We start from the raw sequence: 21,904 nt of genomic DNA, 5'->3' as shown, positions 1-21,904 counted from the left end.
GGGTTTTCTTTAGAATAAAAAACAAAATTAAAAAGTTCCCCAGTACTAAATTTGGTTGCCTAATGAGTTTCAGGGTCATGTTAACTTGATTTTGGTATAAGCTGGGGGGGTGATCATTTGGCTGCCAGGAGCCTCCACCTTTCCATCAGATTAAACAGCTACTGTGTAGAGAGTCCAGTATTAGGCACCAGAATAGACTGAAATTCTAGGTATGAAAGTAGCCCCAGACCTGTGAGATTTTCAGTTTTTAGCTAAGTGGGGAAATGGGCAGAAAGGCTGGACCTCGCATCAGGAAGACCTGAATTAGAATTCAACTTCAGACACTTCTTTGCTGTTTAACCCTAGGAAAGTCACTCTCTCTAGTCCTATTTCTCATCCACAAAATGGGGAGAAGTGCACCTACTTCTAGGGTAAAGGTCAGGATAAAATGAGATAAATATAAAAGCACTTTGCAACATTTAAAGTACTTTAAAAAATGTTAGCACTTGGATAAGTACTCTTGTCGCTATTATTATATGCACACATATTATTATATGTCTCTCTACGTCCTGCGACGTGAAAATGTTTACATTCAAGTAGCTTTTCCGGAAAGTTCTCGAGGTGATGAGATTTCCCCAGTAACCACATCTTGGTTTTCCCATTGTAATCAGCGACTTCCCAGCTCCTTGGGCCGCATAGGTGGGAACATTGTCTTGCTCCAGCCGCTAGGTGACGCCCATTCCATCTGTGCCCGTTTTTCCTTAGAGAGCCGGGCTCAGAGACAGAGGTTCCCGCGCGAGCTTTCGCGCACGTTGATTGGCCGGGCGCTGGTCCTAGCGAAGCCCTCCTCCGCCTCCTTCTCTTCCCCTCCCCCACCGCGCCCTCCGAGCTCCCACCCCCCTCCTCACGTTTCCCGCCTGCCAGAGCGCGGTTGGCGGTTGGCCGCGGTGGGTCATTCGTCTCGCCAGGCCGACCTAGAGCGAGCTGGGACTGAGGGAGTGTTGTCCCCGCCGGCTGCCATGTCGCGACAGAGTACCCTGTTCAGCTTCTTCCCTAAGAGCCCGGCGCTGTGCAGCAACAACAAGGCTGCCGCCATTGCTGCGGATGGAAGCGGCACTAGGGCCGGAGCGGGGACCGCGGGTGCTGGAGGCTCTGGGGCCTCCTCTGCACGCGGGGATGCGGCCCAGAGTGAAGAAACCCATCCAGGCTCTGACTCTGCTGCGCTCCCAGGCCCCGGCCCTGACTCTGCTGCGCTCCCAGGCCCCGGCCCTGAGCCTGCTGCTGTTCCAGGCCCCGGCCCTGAGCCTGCTGCTGTCCCAGGCCCGGGCCCTGACCCTGCTGCTGTCCCAGGGCCCGGCCCTGGTCAATGTCCCCGCCGCTCCAGCTCCGGGGTCGCCCTACTGCCCCAAGAGATAAAAGTCAACGGAGGGCCGCGCCGGCGGGCGGTGGGAGTGGCGACTCCAGCCCGGGCCCCGGTTGCTACTCCAGCCAGGTAACCTGGGGAAGGTCCATGAGACCCCAGCGAGGGGGCTGAGGTAGAAGCTGGAGGGAGAGCCCCCCCGGGGGGGATATAAACAGTAAAGGGGGCGTGGCGTTGGGGGAGGGGAAGAAAGGGTGCGGGGGAGATGTGGACTTGAAAATGGGGGAGGGGGCGGTGCGCGCGGCTAAGTTGGGTGGGGGTGGAGGTGGAGAAAGAGTGCGGGGGGAGGGGGTTGGGGGAAGGGGAGCACTTTGCGAGGCATCTGGAATGGGAGGAGTAAGATCTTTGTAAAACCCGAGGATTGGTGTTGATCTTGAGTTTGTTTGACTGAAAGAGGCCCAAACTGATTAGGGGAAGTTGAATGGACCGCGAAGTGAGGACACTTTATGGTGGTAAAAAGTTTTGGAACGAACCTGACGGTGCTTCGCTACCCCTAAAGGAGCTAACCTTACCGACTCTGGAAGAGAGAAAAGGACAAAGTGAGAGACAAGAGACCTAGGGATTGGGCTGTGAAACTTTTAGGGAGTACCTGAACAAGGAGAGAGCTTTTGATTTAAAGTGGTGTCACAGTAAACTACCTAGGTGTATAAGAGAAATGTCCAGAGGCTTCCCCCCCCTCCCCCTTTCCCTATCTAGTTTGAGTTCTTGTCTGAATTGATTGTAGAATACATTGGAGATGTCTTGATTTAAATCTCCGATGACGAGAAACTGGCAGCAAAGTTACAAGTCCATTTATAAGCAAGGCTAGAAATTGCCAATAAGTGGGATTTAGATCTTCAGTAATCATGGACCCCCATGAAAAGTTTACACAATGTCCTTATAATTAATAAAGGGGAACTAAATGTGGGTGTTATTGATTCTTGATTGGTAGGTGAGGATAATCTACCTGTTTGCCACAAAGGTGGGTTGACACTTCCTGGGGCATTCGGAACCAAGAATAGGGAAACTGATTGGAAATTGGTCAGAAACAAGAAACTTATTTCTGGTCTGGTAATAAGGAAATGGAAAACTATACAATCTCTGAATAAACTCCTTTTCTTTGGCTAGGCATTACAAAGGTTTATTGATTAATAGATTATTGACAACACAGGATATTAGTTTAGCGTCTTGTGGAAAGTTTGTAGTTTTTTTGTGAGTACAAATGAGGAATAAATAAAAAGAACTTAATTGAAAAGGGGAAGTCTTACAATACAAAAAGACTTTTGGCTCATAAGAGTGGGGAAGTTAAATTAAACAAATTACTAATACAAGCCAGTTTGGCTTGATTGTAGCAGACCTCAGCTGAAAATTAATTGAATATAATTGATTGAATATAATTCCCATTCCCTTTACACAGAGAGGAGTGATGTGGTGCTTTGTGTTAAGTAAGGGGTAGTTGTGAGAAAAGCAGAGGGAGAAAACCTTTACATATAGCTATACTTCCATTCAGGGATTTTATGTGTTCTAAAACAAGATGATCTAGTCCCTTCCAGTAGATCTTTTGTTCTCGTGTTATAGTGATGGTATGAAAGCTTTTAAGTCCCTGATTAGCAGTCATATACACTCCCAGGAGAGCCCAATTTTGAAACCTTGTTTGGATCTTTGTTCTAGCCTTCTTTCTGACTCCCAATCTGTTGCTCTTTCCACTATACTATATATTTATTTTGAGGAAAGAGAGAAACACTGATTAATTGAAAGGTTTAAGAAAGGAAGAGATGATGCTTCATTCTCACTTCATGTAAACATACTTTGTAGTCTTCAACAAATATTCCAGATATGATAAAGCTGTGCAGCACTGTTCATCCTAGAATGAATTTTCCAGTCATTTTAAACTCCTTCCTTTTCTCTCCCACCATCATCTGATAAGATCATAAGATCAAAGAGATGTTAGCATCTGACCCAATGAGAAAAGAGCCATGAATAAATGTTGAGGTCTGACCCAGAGAGAAAGAACCACAAATAATTTTCACAGAGACACACCTCTGTGTTCTGCTGAAAGCCACAGCAAAGCTGTTTATGCAAACAGCAGGTGGGGATATCTGGGAATGAACTATGATCCCTGGGATTGCTTGGGTTTGTAGAGGAACCCTAGAAATTAATTTTACGTAAATAATATTATGTAGGGAAAGAAACACCTCCTAAATATGATGTAATGCTTAGCACTATAAAAATCTTTCTCATTATTTGATTAACTTATTAACATTATCTCATTAACTTATGCATGGCCTCCATCTGGCCCTACTTTTCTGCCCCTCCCCCTACACTCTTTATCCCTCAGTGTCTGAACCAAACATCAACAATCATACACTATTATGAATGAGATAATCCTCCTTGAAGGAGTGATCATAGTCGGTCTTGATTTCTATTTCCAGTTCTGATACTGAATTGTTGGGATGTATCTGTTAATTTCTTTCACTTAGTCTTCCAGCCAAACATCCCTTTTCTGTTCTCCAAACTCACATCCTGGTTACCGGCTTTTGCATATGATGTTACCTGTGCTTTCAAATCTATTCTTTTGCCTCTTAGAATCCTTAATTTCCTTCAAGGATTGTTAGCTCCAGCTCAACCTCCTACAAAGAAGTCTTTTTAGTTCTACCCTTGCTTTTCTACTTTCATATTATTTTTATTATCTAATAGGATGCAATAAATAACGAAGCCAAATGCAACAATAAAAGTTTCTTTCTTCTGTCAAAGAACCAATTAAATATTATCTTTTTGTTTACTTAAAACAACCTTTTTAAGGCATCTTTTAGTCTTAGAACTTCAGGTAAGCACCAGATGATGACTTTGCTTAAAGGAGGGTGCCAATTGGAGCCAATAAAAACAAAACATTCAGTTTGTCTTTCTCATAGGTTTGAGAAACCAAAATCCAAATCAGGGAACTGTAGGTTAAGTTTGGAACTCTTTAAAATAAGTACCTAGGTTCTGGGTTCAAATGTAGCTTCAGAATTCCTAGCTGTGTGATCCTGGGCAAGTCCCATAAACCCCTGTTACACAGCATTCTAAGATGGAAGGTAAGGGTTTAAAAAAAAAAAGTAACGAATAAAAAGGCTTAGAGTCTTGTTGCTGTATTCCTCACCAAATCCCTTTGTTTTTCTTTCCCTTATTCCATGGGGGGAACATTAAACTTGGTCAGTTAAGCTCAGTACTGCCTTTTGTTTTTTTCTTTTTAAACTGTACCTTCTCTCTTAGCATGAATTAGGAGTTAAGTGACTTGCCCAGGGTCACAAAGCTAGTTAGTGTTTGAGGTGGATTTAGATCCTTTCAACTCCAGAACTGTCATTATTTGCCTTCAGTCTTGAGGGAAGGGATTAGTGGTATAATGGTAATGGCAAGCAGTCAAAGACTTGAAACTAGATCCCTTCAGATTGGTTGTCAATTCCTGTGTCCTTATGTTTACTTATACCATCTTAGTTATATATATGCTCATCATCTCTCACTTGGTCTTACTGAAGTATCCCATCAAGCCATAGTGCTTAGCAGTAACCTACTTGGTCTCTCTGATTCAAATATTTCCACACTGTTGGCTAGTGATTTTCCTATAGCAGAGGTCTGAGAAAAAAAATTATATATATGTATACACATACACACACACATTTAGCTTTTTAAAGTATCTCATTACAGAGCATCAAAGGTATGAGACAATACAGAAATGACTTTTATGGGATGTTTATGCTACTTTATTGTAAAAGTTGGGTTAAGTATTTGGTCATGGCTATATGTAGTTCAATGTTAAGATATTTCTACATTTTTAGCCTGATGTGTCATCTGCTGGCTTTCATGTTCTTTTTGCAAACTTTATTTTAACTTTAAAAAAGAAATTTTGTATATTTGTGGTATTAAAAGATGAAATATATTAATATTATACAATACATATATTTTATTCATTCCTGAGTTCCTAAACTTTTTTTTCTGTGTTGTCTGCTGGCTTTTATGTTATCTGTAGCTTTTGCAAAACTACTCCAAAATTCCCTATTTAATTTCTTAATGTTGACCCATATTATATCAAAACTATGATGAGGGAAAGTTGGAATGTTGAGGGGATACCTGTATATACATTTTTTTTCCATCAGTACAAGTATACTGTTTTTCTCTCCCATTTCCCTTATCCCTCTGAGAAAAGAGGGAAAACAATATATCCTTGTTACTAATAAGGATAAGTCCTATAAAACAAAATTTCTAACTTGGCCATGCCCCTTCAAAATGCTTCCCTCTTCACTCTTTTGAGTCTATCACCCACTCTTAGGAGGTAGGTCACATGTTTCATGAGCCCTTTGGAATTCTGGTTGGTTATTGTGTTCATAATGCTGTTGTGATTTTAGAAGTTGTTTTAGTTATGTTCACTTTACTCTGCTATCAGGTCACTTAAGTCTGCCCAAATTTCTCTGAAACCATCCCCTTCTATCCTATAAGAATGATGGTATTCCATTATATTCATATATCATTATTCAGACATTCCCCCAATTGATGGGTGGGCACCCCCATAGGTTCCAATTCTTTGTCATTGAAACTATAGATATTTTTTCTTGAGTCCTTTCACTAGGCCAGAGAGTATGTTCAATAATTTTCAAAGTTCAGTAATTTGGATGGGTATAATTCCAATTTTTTTTCCAGAATGGCTGGACCATTTCACATCTCCAACAGTGTTTTAGTGTATGCATTCTCCACCCCCCCCCCTTTTTTTTTCCTTGGTCAACTTTGCCAATTTTGAGGGGATGGCTTGAAAACTGTTGTTTTAATTTGCTTTTTTCTAATTGTTTGTTATTTAGAACATTTTACTATTTGGCTATTAGTTGGTTTGTATTTCTCTTGGAAACTGTTCCTGTTCTTTGATTCTATCACAGTAATTAAATCAATTGGGAAAAGAGTTCTTGTTTAGATAAATTTGAATCAATGTCTTACATGTGTTTAAAAAATAAGATGGGGGGCAGCTGGGTAGCTCAGTGGATTGAGAGCCAGGCCTAGAGGCCTAGATGGGAGGTCCTAGGTTCAAATTTGGCCTCAGACACTTCCTAACTGTGTGACCCTGGGCAAGCCACATAACCCCCATTGTCTAGCCCTTACCACTCTTCTGCCTTGGAACAAATACACAGTACTGATTCTAAGACAGAAGGTAAGGGTTTAAAACAAAAAAAGTTTCTTAGAGAAACTGACTACAAAGATTTTTCCCCACTTGCTGCTCTTTCTAATTTTATAAAAGTATCATAGCATATTCTTATTTCGTGTGTATCTATAGTTGTGTAATAGGGAAGAAACAGAGTTGTAATAAGAATTTTGGTGTTAGACTTTAGTTTCTTTGAAGATCAGATCTGGTGACCGAATGTTTATAATTTTTTTAAATTAATTATGAAGAGGGGAATAGTTCAAGTCCAATAAGATAATGGGTTCTATGTTAGCACTTTGTGGTTTAAAGACAATTTCATGTTTATTGTTTATTTTTACTTGACAGAACATAATTGTGTTATATTTAGTAAAATTGTGTGTAATTTATATTGAGTCCTCTATCTGGTCCAGATGCCTCCTTTTTATACATGAAGAAAACCTAGGTTAAACCTGTAAGAATTTGCCCCAGTATCATATTGGTAATAGAGGAGCAGCTGAGATTTACGTAGAGATCTGAAAAATTGAGTACTATTTTATTTGTTGGTTGTTGTCCCATCATACCAAAATGACTATCATTGTTGTGATGCCTTTTGACTTGAGCATAATTGTATTTAAATGAGGCAGAGTTGCACAGATTTATTGGCCTCACTCTCCCAGAGTCATGAAAGTCCAGAGACAGGACAACTGGTGATGGCTTCAGATGCAGTAGCAGCCCCTGACTGCTACTGTGTTTAACCAAACTCTTAAGTGCTCCACAGCATCTGCTTTTTTTGCCTTGTCTTCATATGCTTGGAGTAGACACTACTCTAACTCCCAGAGGCCTTTGAAGCCTCTCAGTTATCCTTTCTCTGACTGCAGAAATGGTTTGATGGGGTGTGTCTGCTGTGTATGCTACAGTTTCTGGGATTTCTAGGTGAGAGATAGGTGGCAAGTGGTCACTGAAGGAGGAAAGTAGCCCTGAAAAAGGTTCTAAAAGCCCTCTAGCCTAGTACTAGTACACTAGAGGTACTGGACTTCTCTAAACACACCATATACCCAATTTTATCTCTACATTGCTGTTAGTGGCCCAATTTGATGTTCAAAGTCCTTCATAACCACTCCCCCAACTCCTACTCTCCTTTAAGTCTAATTACATTTTTCTCCCTTTTATCTTCTGCCCTCTTAAATCTGTAGTCCAATGACACTTTATTGATATTCTTTGCATAAGATACTACATCTCTCTAATTTGGGCTTTTTCACTGGCCATTCTTCCCATGCCCAGAATGCTCTCCTTCCTTTGCACACCTCTGGACTTCCTTCAAGTCCCAACTAAAATCTGGTAGAAACATGGGAAATCTTTCAATCTGTTGATTAATTCCTATTTATCCTGTGTATAATTTGCTTGCCCATAATTATTTATGTGTTGTCATCCTTATGTTGCAATGGAAAATTGACACAGACTGAGCCATTAAAGTCTGAGCAAATTGATTTATTAATAAGGCCAGCGGTTTCATGACAGATTGGGTTGAAGACCTCAGTAGGTACAAGGACAACAGTTAGCAGTTTACAGTGTTCTTATAGTCAATAATGAGATGCTGAATACTGGTACATCATTTCCTCATTACTTTATCAGGATTGTAAGTAAGTTCCATGACAACAAGCTTGCAAGGGTTCTGGATAATTGGCACTGCTTTCATGCTTTCCCAATCTCCCATGGAATAAAGTAGAACTGTGGACTTGTTCTCCCCTCTTTCTTTTCTTTTCTCTCCTCTCCTCTCCTCTCCTCTCCTCTCCTCTCCTCTCCTCTCCTCTCCTCTCCTCTCCTCTCCTCTCCTCTCCTCTCCTCTCCTCTCCTCTCCTCTCCTCTCCTCTCCTCTCCTCCCCTCCCCTCCCCTCCCCTCCCCTCCCCTCCCCTCCCCTCCCCTCCCCTCCCCTCCCCTCCCCTCCCCTCCCCTCCCCTCCCCTCCCCTCCCCTCCCCTCCTTTACAAAAGGGTGAAAAGAGTGAAAGTAGAGAAATACAAAAAGAGGGTAGAGGTCTACACTATCACTAAATATTGCTCCAGTTGGCTCAGCCCAGCAGGGCTTGTTAACCCTAGACTTGAGGACCTGGAGTTCCACCCACATGGCCTCCTCCAAGAAGGGAAGGCCTCTCTGAAACTAATCTTTCTCCAGACACCAGGAAAGGAAAACCAGCTACTCACTCAACAAAGAAATAGTTCAAGATACTCTAAGCTCAAGACTACTTCTTGAAGACTATTTCCAGAAGACTGCTTGCAGTCGACTCTTACCAACCAAAGAAGTTCAGGGCTTTTATAGTGACTTCTTGCCCCTTCCCCTTTTCATAGGGGCCAATCAAATTGCCTAGTACTGCCGGGGCGGGGACAGGTATGTGTGTCTGTGGGATCCACTTCTCACCTCTGAAGATGTTAACTCTTATCATATGCCTCTGAAGGTGTCAACCAACCTTTTATCATAGGCTTCTTTTTTTAAAATTTAATTTAATTTTTATTTTAAAACCCTTACCTTTCATCTTGGAATCAATACTGTGTATTGGTTTCAAGGCACAAGAGTGCTATGGACTAGGCAATGGGGGTTAAGTGACTTGCCCAGGGTCACACAGCTGGGAAGTTCTGAGGCTAGCTTTGAACCCAGGACCTCCCATCTCTAGGCCTGGCTCTCAATCCACTGATCTACCCAGCTGCCCCCTGTCAGGCTTCTGAAGGCATCAACTTTTATTATCATAGGATTCACAAATTTCTGACATTGAGTTATCACCCACTTTAGCAAATGACTTGTAACACTCTTAGTGTTAAGTAGGGGTGCTTTAAGTCTTAGAATTATCACTTATTTTAGCAAGTGACTTGAGAATTCTCTTACTTCAAGTAAGTGACTTTTGAATTCTCTTACTTGATGGCTAAAGTGTTTAGTAGGGGTGTTTTCAGTTTGCTTGTTCAATTTAAAACAGGCTAGACAAAGTCTGGTTCACACTTCACACTGGTCTAGAGTAACATGAACATTCTCTCTTCTGATTGGTGTGAGAGAAAAACTCCCCTACCCCCTTATGAAGATTAGATTTTAATGTTAGCATAAGTAAAGATTTTAGTAGACTTTTTGCAAATATTCTAATTATAGGTATTAAGGTTTTGAATTAAATAACTGCTTTAGCATAGGCCTTAGTGTCAGTCCTACCCTTCAAATCCTTACTCATGATCTAGGATGCGACACTAGGCCTTGCTCAAGCTCAGAACCAGGTCCATCAAGTGACTCTTAAGTCATGGGCAGAAGATTTCTTTTACCAAATAAGGATGCTTCCTAGTTGACTTAACCAATGGACAAATAAGGAGTGCTTCCTAATTGACGTAACCAATGAATATTGTTTCTGGGTGTCTCTGTTCTTTGAGGGGTACGACTATTTTTTTGGTACTATTTTTGTGCTGGTATAAAAGTTGTCTAATTCTTTGGAATATAAAAGGTCTCTCACAGTGATTGGGGTCCTTCTGGTTTTGATTGGAGGTCTGACTTTGTTGTGGGACCTGCTCCCCTCTCCCCCCAATAAACCTATCTTTATAACTTGAGACTTTGTTTATCATTTGTGTATCTGTGTTCAGAAAAATTATGCAATAGTTGGCGACCCAGATGGGACCAGCAATGTGCCATTAGAGAGGGGGTCCTCACTCCACAAGGGGTTCTTTTTTGGATTCCCACCTTTGCAGGCTTTTTGCTCCCAGTCTCTTCTTGAGGGGAGGAACAACCAGTGGAGACTTTTTGCCAATCAGAACCAAAATCCTCCTTGGGCACTTTACAAAACTGCAGATTAGAAACCTGCCTAGACCTTTTTCTTTCTTTTTCTAAATTCACTGTCAATTTGAAATAAGCCAGAGCTCTTAACTTCTGTGACAAGGAAATCACTTTAAAAAGACTGATATATATTAATTTAAGGTCGCCAAGGAATTCAGCTATGTAATTCCTAAATGAAAAACTCAAGTCAGCCATCAGCCTTTTTTGGAGTTTAATTACAATAGGAGCAAGAAAGGAATTAGAGATATATATAGAGAGAGAAAGGGGAGAGAAGGGAATAGGGCTTAAATACCCCTTCTGTTTAGGCTGGGCCAAAAGGCCCAAGCCCTTAGATAGCTGGGGCAAAGAAAAGAGATCAGTCCCTATTACTCACGTGACCAAAATGGAGAAACAGTCTCAGAGGCCCCCACCTTCAGCTTCCTTCAGTGCAAGCTTCTCAGAGCACACTGCAACCACTCCGACCAACTCCTCAACCACCTCCGAGTCTTCAGACCCCCCTATCCTTAAGGAAACCATCCAAGTTCCCTCCCCTCAGTCCTCACATCTACCAATCACCTGTCCATCAATTTCCCTGTGCCAATGGAGGCTCTAGCTTAACCCAGGACCGCCCAGAGGTCTCTGGCTTTGCATATGTCTGTTGAAGGTCATATTTTCAAATAATTAAATCTTTGATCCTTTGCTACAGCCCTTTCTAAATCCTGTTAACCTGAGTAGGGTAGAGATTGGAATAATTAAATTTTGATCTAGGCTGCAGCCCTTACTCAATCCTGTTAGGACTGAATAGGGTGGAGATTGATTCCAAGTATCTCCATTGTATCAATTCTAAAATCAATCATGACTCAAAGAAATTCCTGTTCTATGCTTAAGCATAGGTCAAAGTCCTTTCCATTGTTCAGCAAAAGGTTTCTGTCCTAAAGTAATCTTAAGAAGGGAAGAGAAGGAACCTCCCATGCCAATGGGGTTCACATTCCAATAGTCAAGACCCACTATCAATAGGAAATTTTTCAAGTATGAAATTTCCCAATGGTGAAATTTCCAACATTTATAAGTCTAAGAAATTTTGAGGTTTACACTTCTAAGCATTGAAATAAGGTAAAACTTTTGCTTAAGTTAAAACTTCTGCTTTATTCCTTTGCCAAGTAGTGTGTGAAATTTATGTTTAAAGATTATGCAATCATTGAGTAAAATGGTTTAATATTGAGATTTGTCTAGGTTTGAAATTATCTGTTCAGATAAATTTTGGGGGGGATATCTGGAAGAAGGGTTTTGGGGTCTATGAGAAAATATGTTGAGGTATAGCTGGATAGGTTATCAGCTTGTTTTCCCACTTGAGATATAGCCAGATAAGTTCCTGTTTTGGTTCTCTCTTAATAGAGAGAGCTACTTAGTTTAGGTTAAGCTCAGTTCTCCCCAAGTGAACTGTTGTTGGACAGTGTAAGCCTAACTGCACTAACAAAGTGTTCCTCTTCTCTAGGTTATGGCCCTTACAAGGAGACGTCCCTTAAATGGAATCTAGGCTTACTGGGAGAGAAATTCTAGCGGACTCTCTACTAGAGAAGTTTTTGATTGCTCGAGATAATGAAGACCTACCAATAGGCAAAGGAAAGAATAAGGGAAAAGCTATTGAATATTGTTTTTTTTTTTAACCCTTACCTTCAGTCTTGGAATCAATATTGTGTTTTGGTTCCAACCCAGAAGAGTGGTAAGAGCTAGACAATGGGGGTTAAGTGACTTGCTGGGAAGTGTCTGAGGCCAGGTTCAACTAGGACCTCCCATCTCTAGGCCTGGCTCTCAATCCACTAAACTACCCAGCTGCCCCCTTTGAATATTGTTATAATTGGTGTAAAGCACTGAGGAACTTCTGGCTTAAATTTGGAACGTTCAATTCTTATGCTATGGACAAATTGGAGAAACCTTTTTGGAGAAACAGGAAAAATGGGAACAGTTAGAAAATATTTGATTTGTTGTGAGTTACCTACTATGATTTTTTAAAGAAAGCAATCAGAAAGAATATTTCCCCTTTTGATCTCCCTGAGCAGAAGGAGAATTAGAATAAGAGAAAGAGTGAGGAGAAGGTATATGCCCCTGCTTTCCCTTTCCAGGAAACCTAACCAACAACAATAGAAGTATCCCTAATAGGACTCTTATTTATTTATTTTTTTGTGACCTGAAAATTTTTTTTAATTATTTAGTTTAGAGTATTTTTACATGATTCATGTTCTTTCCCTCCCCTCCTCCCACAGCCAATTCATAGTTCCACTGGGTTTTACATACATCATTGATCAAGACGTATTTCCATATTGTTGATATTTGCACTAGGGTGATCATGTAGAGTCTACATCCCCAATCTCATATCCCCATCAACCTATATGATCAAGCAGTTGTTTTTCTTCTGTGTTTCTGCTCCCACAGTTCTTCCTCTAAATGTGGTTAGTGTTCTTTCTCATAAATCCCTCAGAATTGTCCTGGATTATTGCATTGCTGGCAGTAGAGAAGTCCATTACATTTGATTGTGCCACAGTATAACCACCTCTGTGTATAAGGTTCTCCTGATTCTGCTCCTTTCACTCTGCATTAATTCCTGGAGGTCATTCCAGTTCACATGGATCAATTCGCATTCTTCTTAACTTCTTTGCATGTGTTGACATTGCCAGTCACCCTCTTCTCCTTGATATTTTCTTTTTAAGTTCTTGTGATAGCACTTCCTCTGGATCTCCTTTCTGACTACTCCTCAGTCTCTTCTACTAGATTTTCATTCAAGTCATGCCTATAACTGTATAGTGGTCCCCTAAGATGCTGTCCTTGGTCTCTTCTCTTATTTCTATATTAATTTCACGTAGTGATCTCATCAGCTCCTATGGATTTAACTGTCATCTCTATGTAGGTGATTCATCAATTCCTGGAGGTCATTCCAGTTCATTATTCCTTTTAGCACAATAGTATTCCATCACCAACAGATACCACAATTTGTTTAGCCATTCCCCAATTGAAGGGCATCCCCATATTTTCCAATTTTTTGCCAACACAAAGAGTGTGGCTATAAATATTTTTTACACATATTTTCCCCTATGATCTCTTTGGGATATAAACCCAACAGTGGTATGGCTGGATCAAAAGGCAGACAGCAGGACTCTTTAATATTTTTTGGTGGGGGGAGATAGGAGAAATTCTAGAGATAAGGAGACATGAGAAATATTAGAGAACCTGATTAGAGGAATCAAGTTTTTCTCAAATAAACAAGAGAATTACGGCAAATTTCAAGAGACCACAAAAGAGTAAGATAAGACCCCTTTAAGATCTGATGATAGATTAGACCACATAAACCAGAGAAATGCTAGAATAATTAATGTAGCCTTTGTAAATCAGTCACTTCCAAATATCAAGGAGTACTTTCTGAAATACTGCTTGGGATAGCATAAGAAGCTTATTGCTTAGGAAGAGAAAAAGAAGGAAGTAATCCTGAAGTTAGGTCAGAAAAGTAAAGCAGTTTTAGCCCCTGTCCAATAAATGCCTCAAGATCATAGAATAAGATTGACAAGACCTTGTTACTATTGCAGAATCAGAGGATATGATGCCTAATACTGTTAAGAAAAAGAGAGATATCGAAAGGAACCATTTTAGGAACAAGCAAGTAGTAGCATGGGTTGAGATTCAGGCTAAAAACTGGAATTAAAATAGGGAAGTTACTTTATCCTGACAGTGTGGGGAAAGAAGCAGAGAATGAGCTTATCTGTAATGAGGCTCTCTTTTACCTAATATAATTTGGTGTAAATGTTCTTACTTAATACTGGAACATCATTGTCAGATAGCTATTGTGTAAATTGAAAAATTTGTTATACCACACATTATTATGATTATTAATGAAAATTTGTTGGTGTAATAAGTGAATGTAATGGTGAGAATTTGTCTGTTGCACTGTTAGACCAGGATAAAAGTCTCTTAATCCTAGAATTTTCACCTAAAGAGGTTTGGGTGAACTCTTCAAATTGTTGCCAAAGGAGGAAGATCACCATCTGCACCTCAGTAGGTCTACTTGCTCTGATGGTAAACCCATCTATTTCATTACTGACTGCAATTCAGTATTTGTCTGCTGTCTTCTGTGAGTGCTACTAAACCTGAACTCCAATACTTGTTGTATTTACCTGATTAAAGATCTCAGATAATATAGAAGGACTTAACCAACCCAGTGCAAAGATTACTTGCTTCTGGCTTCCCCCAGCCATGAAGTTGCTCCCTTTGATTCAGAAACTCCCTCAGTGGGGACATGAGAAATTCCAGTCACCAAGAAGGAGTACTTTTTACCATGGAACCCTAGCAGTATCTGTCGGTATCCAGAACCAAGAGACGGGTACGTTTTGTACCGGGGTCAGCTGGCTGACCTATTAGCCCTAGAGTTCCACTTTTGGGGAGTCTGTAAAGCCAATTAACTGTGCTTACTGCAGCTTTTGTTGCGAAAGCACTCATGACCAGCCCTGGCCAGAGGTTTGCATTTCCCCTCAAGTCTAATGGCTTAAGTTGCTACACCACCAAATTCAGGCTTCCTTAGACCAGAGACGCGCTAGAAATTTGGGAAATATAAAACATCACTGTCACCTCAAATCTGTACTTGATCTTTATCTGTTTTGGAGAATTTTTACATTACTTTGAGACTGGTTGTGAAATGACAGAAAAACCTGCAAAAAAAAATCTCACTGCTTCCCCCTGGTAATCTTGAGTTGGAGAAGGGGGCTAACAGGAACTACCATGGTTTGAGGCTACAGGAAATGTAGTGGTTTTTGAGGTCAGCTTTTCTTCTGTCTAATCTAAGTGCTCAGGCAGCTAAATTTATTGCTCTTCCAAAAAAGAGAACTGATTCAGCTCCAAAGATAGTGACTGAAGAAAGCCCTGTCTGCACCATGACACTTCAAGCTGCTGGAGGTGCTGCTAGGGACACTGAGGCTGGAGAGGACAAAAGCATATGGTCATCTATGAAGACCCCCATGAAGATAAAGAAGACAAAGATATAATAGTAAAATGCAAACCAGATTTCAGGGGTTCTGGATGAGTACTAAAGGCAAGCCTTTTCTTTCTAAAAAAAGTTATCACTAAGCCTACCTGGCAATTCATGCCAGAGATCTCAGTGACAATAGACACAAATGGCTCCTGGGACCAATTCAGTATTTTCTAGTATAACATTAGGGTGTTATTAATATGATTCAAAAGGGGCATATTTGGTGATCTTCTAATATATGTTTTACTTGAATCTTTAAATATGAATTTTATAAATTGTTTTACAAATTGATTTTGTAAATTTGTTATAAATTGGATATTTAAAATATTGTATAGTTATTCTTGACAGCTTAACAAGAGGAAACTTTAAAAACTAGCCAGCAATATTTGGGATCCTAATAAATTGAAGGAGGCACATAAATTAAAAAGGTAAAAATTATGAGTTGAAATTTGTTGGGGTGTACATGTAGATAAATTGGAATATGATAGGAAATAAAGACTAGAGGGGCTCTTTAAGTAGATGAAGGTAAGAAAAGTGTATAATGAGCAAGATTAGTTTGAAAGTGTTTTTTAAAGCAAGTGAGATGAGGAAGAGACAGTTAAGAAAGTTTGAAAGATAGTGGCAGTAAGAAACTTGAATATAAAGGAAGATTTAAGTACGTTTGACCCAGTTATTGCACATGGGACTATTTATATTTTGATTTAAGTCTATTATACAATTATATGTCCCTAAGAGGACGGATAATGTGGATTTGAAAAAATAGTTTTATAGATATAGTTTTGAAAAATAAAATTTGAAATAAAGTTAGAAATAAAATTGGGTCATAGAAATATAGTTTTAAATTTAACTTTTGAGTAAATGATAATATAGAAATTTTATAGAAATTACAGAAAATTTTCATATAAAATATAGGTGAAACATATTTTAGGAGAATTTTATAGAAGATGTTTTATAACTGAAATATTATTACTGAAAGAAATAACATTTTGGCCTGTATTTCTATTTGAAATTTTTCTGGAAAACTCAATTTTAATGTAAGAAATTGAAAAGATCTGAGATCCTAATCAAATCAAGCAAATCCATTCTTTCTCCAACTTTTAGAAAAAGTGAAACATCTTGTTGAATATGGATTTCTCTTATGTATAGAATGATTTCTCCTATGTTTTTTGGAATTTTCAATTGCTGCACTCACTGGGATAGAACTATTCCAAATTCTTGTAATAGATTGGTAGTTCAGAATATGTACCTATAGACCCAGCAGAATTTATTGCATATGTAAGAAGAGAATCCTGTTGTGAATTACAGACGTATCAATAGGGAATCGGGAACATATTGTGAACTCAAATGTTTTAGATCTTTAAGCTGGAAAAACTGATAGTAAAGGAAATAGTGAGGATAAATACATCTCAGGACATGAAATCTAGAACAGATCCAATGAAATCAATTCCAGTCCTCCCACAATTAAGAAAGCCCAGAGGCTTACCTAGATCTTGTCTGTCATTTTGAGCTTCTGAACACCCAAATAGATACTGTCATGGATCATGTTACCCTAAAACTATATTATAGACATACATATAACATAGACATGTTATAATAGATTAGAAGAAGCCTTTGGACAGTATTCCTGGGTTGGTATTCAACTTTACCCTGACATGTGTGGCTAAACTACCATGTGATCAGCCCACCGTATTATATAGAGTCATCACTGTAGTCATAAGCACATAGAAATGAGAGGATGCTTTCTAGTCACTTCATGAGAATACAGAGTAGTATAGTTCACAAGTTGTATTAAGCCAATCAGATATTCCTTCAAGGTTGTTCATTTATCAACAAATCCATGAAAAGAACTCACTGAAAGGATGGTGGTCCCTGTGAGCTCAGGAGAATCTTTTCATTCAATACTTGGATTAAACTTAACACATTTTGGTCTTTTTGCCTCATTTATGCCACATGTAGGTTTCATAGCCATAATTATGTCAGTTTTAAGTCAATTTTCAGAATTTCTCCTCTGAATGTTTTGCCATCATTACCAAATTTCATTTTGCAGGTGTCTAGGTACAGGACTTTACATTCTACCATATATATCTAGATTCTAGTTTTGAAGTCCCTCCTGCTTGATTCCCTTAAGTTGAACTGTTACACTTATCTCAGGAAAAAGAGGAAATAATTTTGCTTTTGAAACTGTCAATTACAATAACACAATAATCCCATGGATTGGTAACCCCTGGACATTTTTTAACTGTGCTGGTCAAGCTTTTTCCTCTCTTCCCTCTGGTTGGGATGGCACCTTTGGAGTAGCTTATCTAATCCTTACTACTGTAACCATACAAAACCATACAGAAAGTTTGGTAAGGGTCAGCTCTCTAAGGTATTTGATTGTATGAGGACATAGAAACAAGAGATCTATTTGGGAAATTTGGGAAATTCAATAGCATCACATGGAAGTAGCCCTGTGTATGAACTTTTTTGGACATTGATTCCAAACTCAGAATTACAACAGTGATAGTGTGGCTCTCTCTGATGTGAGAGAAGCCACAAGGTAGGAAGATAGAGACAGGATAGAAGTTTTGATACCACGAGGGAAGTGACGGAGTCCTAGTAGAGATATGAGGTGTTCAGAATGAGTCTTTATTAATTATCAATGAGCCACAGCTAAGCTCTGATCAAAGGACCAATTCTGTAGGCTATTCCAGTCCTGAGATCCATACCACATAGGTCAGAGAGGTGAATAGAGAAAGATTAAAGATGGAGCTTGGCCAGAGGCCAAGCTCCTGCAAGGACAGCCATCGCCTAGCCTGAAAGAGAAGGAGCGCAGAGAGCAGAGAGTAGAGAGCAGAGAGAGCGAAGGCGGAGCCTGCTGGGCTAGATATAGTTTTTGATATGCAAATATACACAGTACATAGGGATGATTCTCATTGGTTAATGACAAGGCATAGGTGTGGTTTCTCTTAACCAGGTGAGAACAAAGAAACCTGTTTTCCCGCCTAACCTGGGAGAAGCTGGGGTCAAGGGTCAGAGGCCTTCCCAGCCGTGAGCACTACTGAGCATGCCCAAGACTGAGCAATCTGCACATACTGTTTTCCCCTTGCCCATATCCAGGAAGCGGTCTGCTACAGATAGAGAATTCATCTTTGGAATTTGAGGGATTGGCTCAGAATATAACAACTACTATTACATACATCTTGTTCTCTGTACCAAGCTTCAGGATGAATTTTTGCTCATATGGGTATGAAATGAACCTGTGCTATGATTAATTAATTATAATTGGTCATATATATACCAATTGTTATTAATGATATTGGAGAATTATAACAGTTACTAAATGATACTTTGCAAATAGCACAAAACACTTATACAAATGAGGATATTACATCCAGGTGGAACCCATCCTTATGGACAATCACATGGTTTAATAGCAGTGATTTATTGTAATTCATTCTTAAATGGCTCCTAATTATTTAAAAAATTATTCTCATAATTATAATCTATTGTACTACTCTATCTAAATGTTAACTTGCTTCATGTTCTAGATTGCTTTTCACATGTATTCTTTAGACTTTTTAAAGATGCTCCTAATATCTCCTATTTACCCACCTGTGGTATTGTTTAATACTGGATCCACAACAGCAGAGGTCAGGTAGAGAGTTTATGGCTCTGTTCGGACATAGAGCCCTAGAGAATGCAAAGCATCTGCACACAATGCAAATACTACTTGGGACTCCAGAGCCTGTAGAAGTTATCTATCTCCTAATATTGTATTTAATATTTCCCTGCCTGTAAGACACTTAGACGTTTTTAGGAAGTTGAGACTGTGTATGAAACACCTCACTTGGCAACTGACACCATTGCAAACAAGTCTTTTATCTCCAGTTCTGGAATGGACTTTTCTGAGCTAGCTTGTACTTGCACTATTTTTTGCTCTTCAAGACAACAGTGAAGAAGTATACACTGAACATGTATCTAACCTCAAGCATCTTTCAACATGTTTTGAGCCTGGATTGTAAAACTAGTATATTTTATGTAATTTTTCTAATCTTTGTTTTGGGATACAATTTCTTTTGACCCCCTATATTTGTTTTAAGCATCTTTCAATATGTTTTGTGCCTGGATTGTAAAATCAGTAACTTTCATTTTCTGGAACATTTACTTGTCCCTATTGCTTTTTTTTTGTATCTTTCTTTAATTTAAGTTGTATCCACCCATATTCTATTTGTTGCCCCCAGTTTGCAATGCCCTTAGATTGTGATGATCTAGCAGAAGACTCCTGGCAGTTTTCTTTGGAACAGAGGAGGGATAATGTGAGAGGAAAATCGCCCTACCTCCTTATAAGAGGATTAGATTTTAATGTTAGCATAAATGATGATTTTAGTAGGTTTTTTGTGAATATTATATACATTAAGGTTTTGAATTAAATAACTGCTTTAGCATAAGCCTTAGTGTCAGCCTCACCCTTCAAAGTTAATATATCATTCACCCTAATTCATGATCCAGGATGCATTATTAGACCTGGCTCTTGAGTTTAGAACCAGGTACTATCTATCACCACCCACTGTTAGCTTGTACATCAATATTGTCCAGGAATATCTGCCATCGTGGTGCCCCCACCTTACCCCACCCAAAATCCAAATGACTCTCTTAAGTCATGGTCAAAAGATTTCTTTTACTAAATAGGGGTGCTTCCTAGTTGACCTAGTCATTGAATATTTTTTCTGGGTGTCTATTCTTTGAGGGGTATGACAATTTTTTTGGTACTAATTTTGTATGGGTATAAAAGTTGTCTAATTCTTTGGGTTATAAAAAAAATCTCACAGTGATCGGGGTCCTTCTGGTTTTGATTGAAGGTCCAGCTATTATGGAACCGGTCCCCCCACAATAAACCTATCTTTCTTTATGGCTTGGAGACTTATCATTTGCATACCTGTGTTTAGAAAAATTATGCAACATTGGACAGAATTTTATAGATCTTGTGGTTATTTCAAGAATGTCCTGGGGGACAAGTAGATCAGAGTGAATTGAGAGCCAGGCCTAGAGATGGGAGATCCTAGGTTCAAATTTGACCTCAGATACTTCTTAGCTGTGTGACCCTGGTCAAGTCACTTAACCCTCTTGCATAGCCCTTTTCTATCTTTGAATCAATCTAAGGGAAGGGTGTGTTGGTTTTAAGAATGTACTGGGATCTTCTGTGCTTCTTAAAAGAAATATCACAAGATGTATAGAACATTTTTGTGGTCATCATGTTTCCTGAATTCTCAGAATCATAACATGAATTTCCCACAATCATATGAATTGTCAAAGCAAGGTCTTGCTCACAAAATGGAGGATAATCATATAGTGAAAGGAATCAAACAAAATGGAATTAATTTTGGATTTCACTATTAGACTGAGCTCCTTTCCCACACTCTTATCTTTATCATTGTAACCCTAACACTTAGCACAGAACCTGGCACATAGTACATGATTAATAAATGTTTATTGACTCCCTAGGCTCTGAGTGTGGCAACCTTATTCTAGCTTGAAATGCTAACTTTTCCATATTCATTAGCTCTTTTATTTAAGATAAGCATAAACATCAAGGGTAGTTGAATCCTGCTCACAAAGTTTTCTTTACCTTATAAGTTATACATCATGGGGAATTTGGTGGGAAGTGTGTACATGTGTGCATTTGCCACTTTTATTTCATTTCCTACTGTAACCTGGAAAACTTGTAACATAGGTATACTATCTTATGTGTTTTGATACCTTTGTTCATATAATTCTTGTGGGTAGGCATTCTCATTGTGGAGTAGATATCACTGTATTTTGAGTGTTGTCTTTAAAGGTAATTGATCCTAATGTTAATTAGCTATCTTCTTTTGATAACAGCTCTTGTGACTTCTCTCCTGGTGATTTGGTTTGGGCCAAGATGGAAGGTTATCCCTGGTGGCCTTGCCTTGTGTATAACCACCCCACTGAAGGAACATTCATCAGAGAAAGGGGGAAAACTTTCCGAGTCCATGTACAGTTTTTTGATGACAATCCAGTGAGGGGCTGGGTTAATAAAAGGCTTGTAAAGCCATATACAGGTAAGAGATTTGCTCTTTAATTCTTTAAGCAGGAAATTTAACACATTAACCTTTTTAAAAAAACATGTTGAATGTAGCTATGGCTAAGTTATAGAAAAGTCCTTGTAGTACCACTGTAAAAGATTATTCTAATTATTCTAAATATAAACTATCCCACTAATGTCCAATTGCACTTGTTTTAAATTTGAATTAGATATTGCTTGTGCTTAACTCTTCATTCCAGAAATAAAGAGACCTGAATCTAGAACTGGGAGACCTCCTGGTTGAGTACCAGCAAAATACCACTCACTAGACGACTTCTTTCATTGTCTTTGGGAGAGACGATGACTAGGTTCATACAAAATATATATAAATGGGAAATAATTTCAGGTAAAGACTAAAACAGCTGGGTGGACCAAGAAAGGTCTTCTGTAGACTGAAATTTGAACTTAAGAGACTTAAAGGAAGCCAGAGAAACCAAGAGTAAGGTAAGGATTATTCTAAGTAGAGGGCAGATGGAGAATTGGGTTAGCAGCAGCAAGTTGGCCAGAGGA

The 21,904-nt window shown here is 39.2% G+C and overlaps 1 protein-coding gene across 1 annotated transcript in view; it reads left to right on the top strand.

The window, feature by feature from the left end:
- The first annotated feature begins 848 nt into the window (after nucleotides 1-848).
- The window catches only part of MSH6 (mutS homolog 6), a 34,469-nt gene continuing 13,413 nt past the window's right edge, over nucleotides 849-21,904 (top strand). Inside the window, exons 1-2 of the mRNA XM_001382140.4 lie at nucleotides 849-1,471; nucleotides 21,172-21,371. Of these exons, the coding sequence (XP_001382177.3) occupies nucleotides 999-1,471; nucleotides 21,172-21,371 (673 nt within the window). The 5' untranslated portion in view covers nucleotides 849-998. The remainder of the gene's footprint in view (nucleotides 1,472-21,171; nucleotides 21,372-21,904) is intronic.

This window comes from Monodelphis domestica, chromosome 1, assembly GCF_027887165.1.
Source record: "Monodelphis domestica isolate mMonDom1 chromosome 1, mMonDom1.pri, whole genome shotgun sequence".
Lineage (NCBI taxonomy): Eukaryota > Metazoa > Chordata > Mammalia > Didelphimorphia > Didelphidae > Monodelphis > Monodelphis domestica.
The sequence above is the reverse complement of the archived record's forward strand: the minus strand, read 5'-3'. Positions and strand labels throughout refer to the sequence as shown.